The sequence below is a fragment of the Cynocephalus volans genome, chromosome 12, assembly GCF_027409185.1.
Source record: "Cynocephalus volans isolate mCynVol1 chromosome 12, mCynVol1.pri, whole genome shotgun sequence".
In the NCBI taxonomy this organism is placed as follows: Eukaryota; Metazoa; Chordata; class Mammalia; order Dermoptera; family Cynocephalidae; genus Cynocephalus; species Cynocephalus volans.
Window position 1 is genome coordinate 9,029,654 of NC_084471.1, and position 13,732 is coordinate 9,043,385.

At 42.4% G+C, this 13,732-nt stretch overlaps 1 protein-coding gene across 1 annotated transcript in view; it reads right to left on the reverse strand.

Moving 5' to 3' along the window:
* The window catches only part of MEI1 (meiotic double-stranded break formation protein 1), an 81,567-nt gene that overhangs the window by 52,394 nt on the left and 15,441 nt on the right, over positions 1-13,732 (reverse strand). The window contains exons 8-11 of the mRNA XM_063075629.1: positions 6,995-7,109; positions 5,914-6,030; positions 4,776-4,875; positions 4,518-4,652 (exon numbers count right to left, since the gene is read on the reverse strand). Coding sequence (XP_062931699.1) covers positions 4,518-4,652; positions 4,776-4,875; positions 5,914-6,030; positions 6,995-7,109 — 467 coding nt within the window. The remainder of the gene's footprint in view (positions 1-4,517; positions 4,653-4,775; positions 4,876-5,913; positions 6,031-6,994; positions 7,110-13,732) is intronic.

The window sequence follows — 13,732 nt, forward strand, 5'->3', positions numbered from 1 at the left end:
TCCTTGCCTCTTCTTAGCTTCTGGTGATTGCGAGCTATTCTTGGCATCCCTTGGCTTATAACTGCATCACTTAACTCTGCCTCTGTCTTCACACAGCCATCTTCCTTCTGTGTGTGTCTGTGTCACTGTATGTCCAAATCTCCTTCTCCTTATAAAAACTCCAATCACTGGACTTAGAGCCCATGCCATATGACCTTATTTTAAGTTGATTATATCCACAAAGGCCCTGTTTCCATAAAAGGTACATTCACAGGTTCTGAATGTTGGAGGGATAGTAGTCAACCTAGCATAGTAGCTAAGGAAAAACCTGTTATCCCTCACCCCTGGGCCTTTTTTGAATTGAGTGTAATCTGTTGGGTCTTATAAAAGATTCTCAGTCAGCTGTATATAGTTAAGGCTTGAGGTCTCCTTTCCTTCTTTATTTCTGGAAGCTCTAAGTTTCTATCCTACAATGATCATGAAGCTCTGTGTATTAGACAGTTTTTTGTTGCTTATAACAGGATACCTAAAACTGGGTAATTTAAAGAGAAAAGAAATTTATTTCTTACAGTTCTAGAGGCTGGGGAGTCCAAGGTTGAGGGAGAGCATCTGGTGAGGGCCTTCTTCCTGGAGGGGACTCTCTGTGGAGTTCCAAAATGGCACGGGGCATCATATGGCAGGAGAGCAAGAGCATATTAACATGCTCTCTTCTTTCCTTATAAAGCCACCAGTCTTATCCTGTGATAACCCATTAATCCATTAACCCATTGATCTATTAATCAGGAATGGATTATTCCATTCATGAGGGCATAACCCTCATTAGCCAGTTACCTTTAAAGGCCCCACCTTTCAAATACTATATAGTTGGTTAAGCTTCAACATGAGCTTTGGAAGGGACAAACATTCAAACTATATCACCCTGGTTCTACCATCTTTAAATTCTTTTCAGCAGCTCTCACTCCTCATTCTTCCTTCTAGTTGCACTTCCCAGAGACCCTTTGAACCACTCCACCTCAGAGGGACTACCTCAGTAAACATTCTGGGAAGTTAAAGTCAAAAGTAAAATTATCCAAGGATTAACAACCTGCTCTTTATCCATTTTGCTCCACAATTCTGACCCAACCAGCTTTCCAGCTTCTTTAGGCACTACCCCGTTTCATGTGATTGCTGACCAAACTGGCTACTGTACCCTCGGTAATCCCTATACTTTCCCACCCACATGTTTTTTCTAACTCCGGTCCTTCCACAAATCTAAATCGTTCTCATCCCTCATAGCACAGCTCAGATACCACTTGCTGCCTGAAAGGTGCTACCAGGTCCCCACAGAACCAAACTCCTGGAAGACTTCTAGCTCTGCATGGATTCCCCTGATTGACACTGCTCTTACTCTATGCCTTTGTTACCCTGTAGATTTACACATCTCACCGAGATTTAGAGATTCAAACCCAGAGAAGGACAAAGGGGGAAAGGAGAAAGACTGAAGTCATTTTAAGTCAATGCTATTTTTTGTTTCAATTTTTAGAACCAACCTACAGTCAAATCACAAAGCCTTAAATATGGTCACAGAAGAGACTATAAATATTAGCAACCTTTACAATGTAAAATTAGAGGTACAGCAGACTGACCTCAAACAGTAGAAGGTAGGGAGGAAGGAGAAAGGAAAGGTTTGGGTGCTTAGCCAAGTGGGAAGTCAAAAGATAATGCTTTAAGTTGAGGGAACAAGAAATACAAGTTTTAAGTACACACATTATTTAAAGATTTGAAGACATACAATGTTAACTAGCAAAAATGCCAAGGAGATGTAAAGAAGACAAAAAATCCAAGCTAATTAAATCTTGATCTTCCTTACTGGTGAGTTAATAAATACTGTCTTAAATTGACAAAGAAACAGCATTATAAATGTTCTTCAGATTTAGAAAGATAATTACCAGAACTAAAACCAACATGAGTTGAAATTAGTTTCCTTTACAAAGTAGAGACAGGATTAGAGGACTACTCCTTTGCATTATAAACCCTCTGTACTATTTTATTTTTATGATGTGAATATATTACTTTCATAGAAATTTAAAACACACGGTAACAAAAGTTACTATATAAATAAATATGGGTTTCCTCAGTTACTGTTTTTCAAGATTTCAAGCACCTTGTTAAGGAATAATTTCCCATCTCAGACCTAGGATCTCTTAGTCTCACCATCCATTTTAACATCTTTTACTCATACATCAACTACTTATTAGGAGCAAGAGATAGAACAGAGAAAAAACTAACAAGGTCTCTGATCTCTTGGAGCTTGTATTTTAGCAGGAAAGGAAGATACAAAACAAATGAGTAAACACAAACCATCAAGTACCTGACACATGCTATAGCAACCTGATAGGTCAGTTAGGGAAGGACACTCTGAACGAGACGTGAATGAAGACCACCTGTCATGCAAAGATTTAATGGGAGAATATTTTAGGCAGAAGGAACAATTACTACAAAGGTCCTATGGCAGGAATAAGTTTGGTGTGTTTAAGAAACAGAAAGAAGAAGACCAGAGGAGAGAGCAAGACATGACTGAGTACCAACTATAGAGCCAGGGACTCAAATCTAATACTTTAGAACACAAATTGAGTATTCTTCTTTTATATGCCGGTAGCATGGACAGACTGAGTTTGAATCTTCTAGAATAAGGTACAAAGCAGTTGGAAATGTGGTCTGGAGCTAAGGAAAGTACTGTAGTGGGCTGAATGGTGGTGCTCAAAGATCAGGTCCTAATCACTTGAACCTGAGAGTGTTACTTTATACAGTAGCGTTTTTACAGATATGATTAAATTAAGAATCTTGAGATGAGGAGATGATCCTGGATTATTCAGGGGAGCCCTAAATGCCATCATAAGTATCCTTGTAAGAGAGAAGCAGAGGGAGATTAGACACACACAGAGAGGAGAAGGCAATGTGATCACAGAGCAGTGACTGGAGTGATGTGGCCATATGCCAAGGAACCCCGAGCTCCCAGAAGCTGAAACAGGCAAGGAAGGAATCTCCCCCAGAGCTTTCAGAGGGAGTATGGCCCTGTTGACTCTTAGATTTCAGCCTATCAATATTGGTTTTGGACCTCTAGCCTCCACAACCACGAGAGGATAAATTTCTGTTGTTTTAGGCCACCAAGTTTGTAGTAATTTATTCTTGTGACAATAGAAAACTAATACAGGCACTTTAGGCTAGAACTATAGATTGGGGCATCATCAACATATAGCTAGCAGCTGAAGCTCTGTGAATGGGTGAGAACATTCAAGGAGAAACCAGAGTAAGAGAACCAGGGCTAGAACACTGGAGTTCACAGGTATTAAAGAGCTGACAGCTTCTAGTTAAAGGTGATGGAGTCAACAGGTATAGTTACCTCTACTACTCCTTACCAAAATGAAAATAAAGGGATTTTTTCAAGATATAAATCCAAAACCCAAAGAAAATACAGAAGACATGATAACATGATACTTTAGAAGTAACTGACTTAGCAAATCCATGAAAGCAGAATCCTAAGCCAGGAGTGGGGAAAGCCAAGAAGTAACCTCATTTGCTCCAGGAATTCCCCCAAAAGGCAGAGAAATTAGTGGCACTAAGTACCTCTGGAAGTGGGTGAAAGTCTAGGCTGAAAAAAAAACTGGTCACAAATTTGTTTAAAGGCAATGGGATCCCTGGCTCCTTCTCTAACTATACGACAAAGCACTTGGCAGAAGACTGGAGGCTTATTCTCTGAAGGCAAAACAAAGGGTCTCTAGATTATTCAGACAGAAGGTATTGTGCTGAAAATGGGGGGATTAACTGAAGTTTACATTTTGAATGTTGAAAGACCCTATTCAGCTCCCAGAACTCCCAGGCTTACCCCATCCATGCAGTAACCTAACCAGCCCAAGAGAAGAGACCTAAAGATTATGACATCAGGGTTTCCCAAGGAAAAGGCCCAGGCAGCTCCTTAGTGAAATCCACAGTTGAGAAGCTCCACTCATGCACAGAACTTCCCATGAGCCTCATCCTTAAGTATGAGAAGATAGCCAAGGACTGCTAAACATCTGAATAAAGCTTCCAAAATGAGAGAGATTTTAAAAAACCAAAAAACTTAAAGGAGACTATGAAGGAAAGTGAATACAATAAAACTCTCCTCAGATTTTTAAAAAATTATATTCATGAAATAAGTATGGAATAAAATGCTAGAAAAAACAGACAGAATTGGAACGAGCTCTTCCAAATTAAAAATGTAAAAGCAGAAATAAAACACTGAATAGAAGGGTTGAAAGATAAAATCAAGAAAGTCTCCCAGAAGTTAGTACCTAATGACAAAAAGATAAAAATTGTCAGGAGACTAAGAAAATTAGATGATCGATCTAGGATGACTAACATCTAAACGGAAGTTTTAGAAAGAGAAAATAGAGTAGAGGAAATAAATAATTCAAGAAAATTCCCCTGACCTAAAGGACAAGTACCCCTGGAAGCTGCCCTGTCCTTGACAGGCCCTCAAGTACATGCAGTGGAAAGTTCAGCCTGCCTGTGTCTCTCACCTCAGAAAAGCAGAAATGGCCTTCACTGCCTCAGTGGCCACCTCCAGTACAGGGCTGCTCACTGCCTCTTGGAGGGCACGGCCAGCATCTCTGCACATGGCTGAGGTTGTGAACAGCTTGATCTCCTCTGGCTGCCTGAGAAATGGTAGATGACAAATGCATGGGTGAATTCCTATCACTGATCCCACCAGCAATAAAAGCTCGCTTTTTCTTCTCCAGTCTGGCCCTACAGGCCTGATGTTCCACTACTTTGCTTACCGAGTCAGGATCTCAGCAAAGAGCAGCAGGCCCTGCCTGTGCAGCTGCGTGTTGTTCATCTTCAGGCTTCCCTGTAGGCTCCTTACCACTGCCTCAATCCCTGCCACAGGATGATAGGATAGGTGACCAGCTCTGAACAGCATGTATTGTCTGGAGGACGATCATGGTAGGACCTGACAAGGTTGAGCTGACTCATCTCTGTCTTTCCAACACCCAGCACAAGCCATAGCATAGGCCCTGGCACTCAAGGTATTCAGTGAAAGCCTACTGACCAGGCCATGTCTTCTCCACTTGATACACTCCTATTCCTCCTTGAAGAATCAGGTCAAAACTCCACTCCCCCAGGAAGCCTTCCCTGATCCTCTTCTGATCTCCCACAGCTCCTGTGCTTCCCTCTAGAAGAACTCTAATCAGCTTGTGTTGAAATTCCCCATTTACATCTCTTTTCCCTCCTGAGGGCAGGGACCACATTACATCTCTAAATCTCTATGTCTCAGCCTGGTGCCTGACATAGACTAGGAACATAGAATATAAAATGAATGACTGAATGTTCCCACTCTAAAAATCCAGATGTGATATATGTGATATAAAAAGTCCCAGACAAGGAAGGTGTCACCAGTACGGAAGGAGAAAAGACAGTTTCAAGAAACTTTGAAAGGAGGGCTGGCCAGTTAGCTCAGTTGGTTACAGTATGGCACTGATAACACCAAAGTGAGGTTTCAATCACTGTACTGGCCAGCCGCCCCCCCAAAAAAGAAAGAAACTTTAAAAGGATGAATCAGCAAAACATAGGGACTAACTAGATGAGTAGATGTCCAGGACATGGGAAAGGATTGAATCCAAGGCTGAGTAACACCCTTCAGAGTTGTTCTCAATGTGCAACAGGAATTAATTTAGTGGCTATTAGGAGTGCCCTTCCCTTGCTGAAGAATCTAAACATACATACTTCTGCTAATTAGTGAACAGAACCATTTGGACATAAATATGTGCATATGGAATCTGGTAATGAGTTTGGGCTGGTGGAAATGTCCAGACCCAGCACTGTCCTCCAAGATAGAGGCTATCCCCCATCACTGCTTCTGCTACCCAACTTTGAACTGCTGTCCACCCAACCCAGAGCTGGACCCCCACTACCTACCGTATACCGTGTGGCACTTGGAAAAGAAGAATGGCTCTTCTGCCAAGAGTATCAAACAGTTGTAGCTGGACCAGACGAGCACTTCACTGGAAGAGGAAAGATGCTCAAAGAGGAACTCTGGCAGAGGAGAGAAGGAATAAAAATAAATGACAACCATATGATCATTATCCCTTAACTGATGCTAGGGCCTTGGATTTATTCAGCATCTTACTTCTGTTACTTCATCTGTTCACATACCTTCTCCATGAGACATAATCATCAATTCATAGATAAACCTGGAAAGTGCCCTCAGGGTTATGGCCTAACCTCTTTTTAACTGATGGGGAAACTGAAAGTCAGAGAGAGTCACTGTTCGTGGCAGAGGTGGGACTGGAACTTAGGCCTAATTCACAGGATGGAAAGCAGCATGATGCAGAAAAAGGAGTCTTTATGGGCCGACCCCGTGGCTCACTCGGTTGAGTGCGGCACTGAACAGCGCTCCTGCCGCGGGTTCAGATCCTATATGGGGATGGCCAGTTCGCTCACTGGCTGAGCGCGGTCACAAAAAAGGACAAAAAAAAAAGAAAAGAAAAAGAAAAAGGAGTCTTTAGACACTTAATTTTATATCTCTGCCAATGACTAGCCTTGTTTATTTGAACCAGTTATTTCCCTTCTCTGGGCCTCAGTTTCCTTATCTATAAAATAGGGAAGATGATCTAAATGTGGTAACATTTGCAATGCACCTGTGGGCATATTTCCCAGCTCATAACAGGCCCTCAAGAAATATTAGTTCCCTTTGCTTTCCTGGTCCATGGGTTTTCCACCACCCACACTAGGTTTTTATTCCTACATGGTCAAATAAATGACAAAAATTAGTAACAAACTGTTGCAAGTCACACAAGAATTCTGTAACAAGAGGACTCAGACGTTATGAGGCCTACTTCCCAGAGTCTGCCATGTACACCTGAACTTGTCACCACCCCATCCCTCCAGTCCGTGTCATCAAAGATCCCCCAACAGGGCTACTACTGCTGCTGTGACCCTCTGGTCTCCAGCCAAAACTCTGGGATCCTTGGAGGAGAAAGTTAGAAGGGCCCCCTACCTGGGATATCAGCCTGGATGAAGGCCAGGGCATGCTTCGCTGGGGAGTGGACCAACACCGCAGTTATACAGTGGGCACTGGCAATCTGCAGGATCTCATCTCTAGAGAGGAGAAGCTGGAGAAACAGACAGCAAAAAGTGCCCCAGTCACATCACTGACAGGACCAGAGAAACTGGCCTGAGGGCCTCAGGGCAGAAGCCTAATTCATCTCTGATCCCTCCTGTACTACACAGTGCCAGGCATGAGGATGGCACCCAGGGAATGCAGTTATGGATTATGGAAAGGCATCTTCTCTGTGAACAGCAGCAGATAAGAAGTAGAATGAAACTACACAATGTAAAATCTACTAGTGGCACTCAAAGAATATTAAAACCCATCAAGAAGTGCTCAGACCTTCATTAACAAAAGTGCTTTCACAGCCCTCATCTGGTCTTGATGTCTGCAACAATCCTGTGACAAAACAAGGGAAGGTTCCACTATGATCCTCACTTTACTGAATGTACAGAAAAAAGTTAATGTATTAGTCCGCTTATATTGCTTATAACAAAATACTTGAAACTGGGTGATTTATAAGAAAAATGGCATTTATTGCTTACAGTTTCTGAGGCTGGGAAAGCCAAAGTCCATCTGGTGGTGGTGACAGTGACTCAAGGGTCTCACATTGTAAGACGGTGGAAGCAGAGAAAGCAGAGAGAGAGAGAGAGACAGACTCTCTTCTTTTTAAAACCCTCAGAACCACATTCTTGACCACCATTTTCAATCCATTCACTACTGCACAGTCCTACAATCCAATCACCTCTTCAAGGCTCCACCCTTCAATTACCATAATAGGATTTCCCAACCTCTTAACAGTCACAGTGCGGGCTAAATTTCTAATACATAAAACTTGAGGGGGTTGGCCCATGGCTCACTTGGGACAGTGTAGTGCTGATAACACCAGGGCCACAGGTTCAGATCCCTATACAGGGATGGCCAGTTACTCACTTGGGAAAGCATGGTGCTGATAACACCAAGTCAAAGGTGAAGATCCCCTTACCAGTCATCCTTTAAAAAAAAAAAACTTGAGGAACACAGTTCAAGCTTCAATGAGTTTTGGGGGGACATAATTCGATCCACTACATTCTGCCCCTGGCCCCCCAAAACTCATGTCCTATTCAGATGCAAATACATTCATTTCAACCCAAGTCTTAACTTGTTTCAACTCAAAATTCCAAAGTTCAAAGTCCCATGTGTGAAATCAATATAAGTTATCTACTTCCAAGATACAATGGTGGGACAAGCATAGGGTACACATTTGTGGAGTACACTAACATTTATAAAGCAGATGTATTTCACAGGGTCTAGTTTCCAAAGCCTGCAGTTTCAGGTTTAGCCTAACTTCTTAAAATTACATATAGAATGTTAACCTTGCAAAAGACAGGAAACTTTCCATAGACTAAAGCTTCTGATATAGATATAGAATTGTAACACAGCAAAATTGCTGGCTCAATGGGTAGATGTCCTTGGTGCAGGTTAACCTTATTTAATTGTTATTTAAACATACTAAGGAAATTGCTGTAGGGAAAGAAGATGTTTGCTAAGAACAAGCTTTTGTTTGGTGGACTGACTTAACCTTTTGCAAATTTCATTATGGAATGTCACTTTGTTATTTCACTGATGTTACCAGCTTCTATTGTTAAACTATACTTAGCCATAACCCCACTTATGTTGCTTTTCTGTAACTTTCTGGTCTGGAGAATAAGACAGAACCCCAATTCAGTGTTAATTTCCAAAAGGAATGCCTCTCTCTTGAGGGTTCTGGGAGGTTAACCCCTTCAGGGTGTCTCACTGCTCAGAGGAAATGGGCTTTGAGTAATCCTTTGCGTCTCCATCACCCAGGGGAAAGAGGTGGCAAATCCATGGGACGACAAAGAGAGTGTAACACATATTCCCATTCCAAAAGGGAGAAATAGGCCTAAAGAAAGGGGTAACAGGTCCCAAACAAGTCCAAAACCCAGCAGGGCAGGCATTAAATCTCAAAGCTGGCAAATCATGTACCTTGGCTCCATGTTCCACCTCCTCTGCATGCTGGTGTGGGGGTTGGGTCCCCAAGTCCTCAGGCAGCTCTGCTCCTATGGCTTTCCTGGTTGCAGGCCACACTTCAGCTCTCCCAGGCTGGGGTTTGACTCTGGTAGCTCCACAGGTCTGGGGTCTCCATGGCAGTCCTGCTCTCACAGTTCCACTAGACATGGCACTGATGGGGTTTCTCTGCTGCAACTCCAACCCCACATTTCCACTTGGCATTGCTCTAGCAAAGGTTGTCTTTGGTGAATCTGCCCCTGTGACAGATCTCTTCCTGGGCCCCCAGACTTTTCCATACATCCTCTGAAATCAGGGTGGAGACTCCCTAGCCTCCTACAGCTCTAGCATTCTGCAAGCCTGCAGACCTAACACCACGTGGATGCCACGAAGGCTTCCAGCTTGTATTTACCAAAGCTGCATGTCCAGCCACACCTGGGACCAATTTACCCACAGGTGGAATAGCCAAAGCAGCTCAGGTGCTGGTTCTAGAAGCAGTTTCCCGAGGCGGCCCTGGGCAGGGAGCCCATGGAGGGCTCCTGAAGCCTGTTCCCCAAGACCATTCTGTCTCCCTAGGTCTTTGGGCCAAAAATGGAAGAGTTGGCCCCAGAGGGTTCTGCAATGTCTTCAGAGTCTTTTTCTCCTTCACTTGACAATCCCGTACTTTTGTGCTAATCTTAGCACCACTGAATTTCTCTTCTGAAAATGCTCTCTGCTTTTCTTCCACATGGCCACGCTGAAAATTTTCCAAATCTTTACACTCTGCTTTCCTTTTAAATTCTGGCTTTATGTCATGCCTTTGCCACCACAACTCAGAGTAGGCTGTTGCAAGTAGCTGTGCAGCTTCCTTAATGCTTTGCTGCTTAGAAATGTCTTCTGCTAAATACTCTGGTTCACAACTTCTAAGTTCCAGCTTCCATAGAGTCCCAGGGCATAGTGCAGCCAAGTTCTTTGCCAGTTCATAGCAAGGTTGATCTTTGCCCCAGCTTCCAATAAACTCCTTCTTATTTCTATCTGAGACCTCCTTAAAATGGTCTTTACAGTCCATAGCTCTCTCAGCATTCTGCTCACCATCATGTAACCAGTCTCTGAGACATTCCAAACTTCTCCCTTGTCTTTTGGTCTTCTGACAAATCAAGGATTTTTCACACAACTGAGATACCTCCCCTATCAAAATTTTAGATCAGGCTACTCCTCTACTCAAAATACCTCAATGAATTTCCGTTGCACTCTGAATAAATCCAAACTTCTACAGGACACCATGGCTATTAGGAGTGCCTATACTACTTTCAGAAATTAAGCAAAGAGTTAACTGCAACCACAGATTTTAAATGTAGTAGAAACTAATCTTTTGGGGAGAAGTGCCCAGTAGAAAATACGTCACCAGAAAAAGGAGAGCGTGCCTGGTTTTAGAGCTTCAAAGGAAAAGGATCAAGTCACATTCATGTCTGCTAGAGATGCATCTAAGGACTGCAAGCTTAAACCCATCTTAGCCATATTGGACTTACAAATGGACATACAAACAGCCTTTCTGTTAGTATGTAAAGGAGTTTAGATTTTAATATTTATCTCATTCTCTTTTATAGAGGAAATGACATTGTATTTTATCTTAAGATGTCATCGATGTAAGATGAACCATTATTTATGTACCACTAGGAAAGAAAAAGTGCTGCTAATAAACTATGACACACGATTAATGGTAAAATGTCTCCCAATTTCAGAGCTCTTAAAATGCAGGAAAAAAATGTATCTTAGAATCAAAGAAATATGATATTTATCCATTAAGGACAATGATTCTTGGTTTAAAATGCATATTCCTGGGCCAGCCTGTGGCTCACATGGGAGAGTGTGGTGCTGATAACACCAAGGCCATGGGTTCAGATCCCTATATAGGGATGGCCAGTTAGCTCATTTGGGAGAGTGTGGTACTGACAACACCAAGTCAAGCATTAAGATCCCCTTACCGGTCATCTTTTAATAAATAAATAAATAAACAAATAAACAAATAAATAAATAAATGCATATTCCTTATCATGAAAGAAACACTCCAACCCCATTTTTCAATCATAAAATTAATTATATACATTTAAAAAATCCTAATTGCTTACCAAGTCCTACCAGGGCTTGCGTGACTTGCCCTGCATAATCTCTAGCCTCATTTTGGGCCATTTCCCCTCACCTCCCACCTACCATCCAATCTTGATGTGTTTCCAGAACACATCAAGCCCTTCCCTTCCTCCAGCCTTTATCTGCTGTTCCTTCTATCTGAAATGCTTTTCTGCCCATTCTTCATATCACTTCATATTAATTCTTCAAGTGTCAGCTCAAATGTCAGCTCTTCAGAGAGGCCCTAACCCACCACTCAACCTGTAAATGGCTTTGTCCACTACTATCTCATCTCTTTATTTCCTTCATAGCACTTATTAAAATCTGTAATTATTTTACTTGTTCATTTACTTAACTATCTGCCTTCTTCACTAGACTGTAAGCTCTGGGCAAGAAACTTGTCTGTTTACATACCATGGTATTCCCAGTGCCTAACATAGTGTGACTGATAACATCACATTAGTGCTGGTAGGTATTTGATGAAATGAACGAATCAACATTGCAACAGCAGGAATGCAAACACTGACAACGTATTCTAAGGGACCTGAATTTTGGGAAAATAGGTTGATCACCAGCCAAAAGCAGGAAAGAATAGCATAGACTCTGGCAACTTAAAAAACTCCAGAATGAGGGCCGGCCCCGAGGCTCACTTGGGAGAGTGTGGTGCTGACAGCACCAGGTCAGGGGTTAAGATCCCCTTACTGGTCATCTTTAAAACAAAACAAAACAAAACAAAACAAAAACAAAACTCCAGAATGGAAGTATAAGGATACATGCCAATCTTATCTTTACTTAAAAATTTTATATTTTGTTCATCATTGATTTTTTGCATTAATCTTGATTTTTTGAAATATTATTTATCTTGATTCCTGAGTTTTTTTAGCACACACTTAAATTTGCACCCAAGGCAAGTGCCTCACTTGCCTCCTCTAGTCCCGATCCCGCTGGTTTCTATAGTAAAATAAAACCCTGATCATCCAAAATTGTCAGTGGAAGAACAATCTCCATGTACTGGTGGAGGCCAGGACATCTAAACCAAGGTTCCTGTCTCTACAAAGCTCTCTCACCCTAGAGAAGCACTATTTAATCTCTGCCACTGCCCTCACCATGCTGCCTTGGTGCACTGTAAGGCCACAGGACCCTTTTTGTAAGTCCTTGTAGCTCTGCTGGATCCAGGATCGAATGTGCTAACCACAAGTTAAACATGGACTCCAGGATGGCAGAAGAGAAATGAACATAGAAAGGTACCTGATATGAGATTTTCTGGTTCAGAGACACAGGACTTGTTCTCCAGAGTTCATAGGCCTTGCCTGGACCATTCTAGAGACATCCCAGGGAAATGTGGAGGAGCTCTTGCTTTATACCTATCCCCAGCTGTGCCCTTCTCACTTCTGACCAGAACTCCTCCACCTTCCTGCAGGAGCCCCACAATCTGGTCAATCAACCCCTGCTACTACATGAGGATATGCAGCTCTGCCAGGCCCTGTACTGGTCATTGAGGAGAGAGACACCAGACTCAGGTCCTGCCCTGAAGAAGCTTCCAGTCAGTCAACTACAATGTGGTGAGATAAGCACTGTGAAAGAAGGGCACATTCCTCCTAAAGGATCCAGTGTGACAGGGGAGCCCTATCAGCCTGGAGGCTGACTAACAAAGATCAACAAAGAGAGGAGAAAGGCTCTACAAGCAGAGGGAAAGAGCATCTGAACAGGCATAGAGACGGGATGACCTAGCAGGTGCAGGACCAGGGAGAAGTTGCATATGGCTGGGGTACTGGATTGTGGGGCAGAAGAGACAAGTGAGGCAGAAAGGATAAGCAGGGTCCAGATAAAGAGGGCTTTGGGTACCAAGCTGAGTGGTTTATCCCTAAAGCAACTGAGGTGGCTTTATTTCTCTTGCTGTATTTATCTCTTTCTGTTTGTATCTACATTTTTAGGCAGCTCAGGTGTGAAGGGGAAGATGCAGAGATAAGAATTTACAACTGAAAAGAAACCTACTTTGAGTCTGTAACAGCCTGAATAAAAGTGATTCCATTTTGTCAAACCTTTAGATTTAAAAACTTATTCTCTCCTGTAATTCAAACCATAGAGCCTGCAGCTAATTGCCAGAACACAATGACTCTTGCTCACACATTGCACACAAAATAATTACAGAAAAATTATTAACCCAGTTGGCCATTCTTTACTAGCTTACTAACCTGATCTTATTTGAGCAAAATAGGAACTGAACCCATGGAGAACGAAGTATGATACTGGTCACCTCCCACCTGAGAAGTTCCTTGATGATTATCTGAAACACTCAAGTATATGTGCATGTCTCCCTTGGTCACCATGAATCAGCGTTCCACCACAGACCCATATAAAACCCTTTGACAAACCTGGGAGAGGCAAAGATGGTCTTTGAGACATAAGTCTGCCATTTCCCCAGGCTGCCAGCTTCCTGATTAAAGGCTACCTTTCCTTACACCGATTTTTTTTTAATTGTAACAAAATTGATTGTACATATCTGTGGGGTACAGAGTTGAACATCAGTACTCATATGCAATATGTGATGCTCACATCAGAATAATTATTACA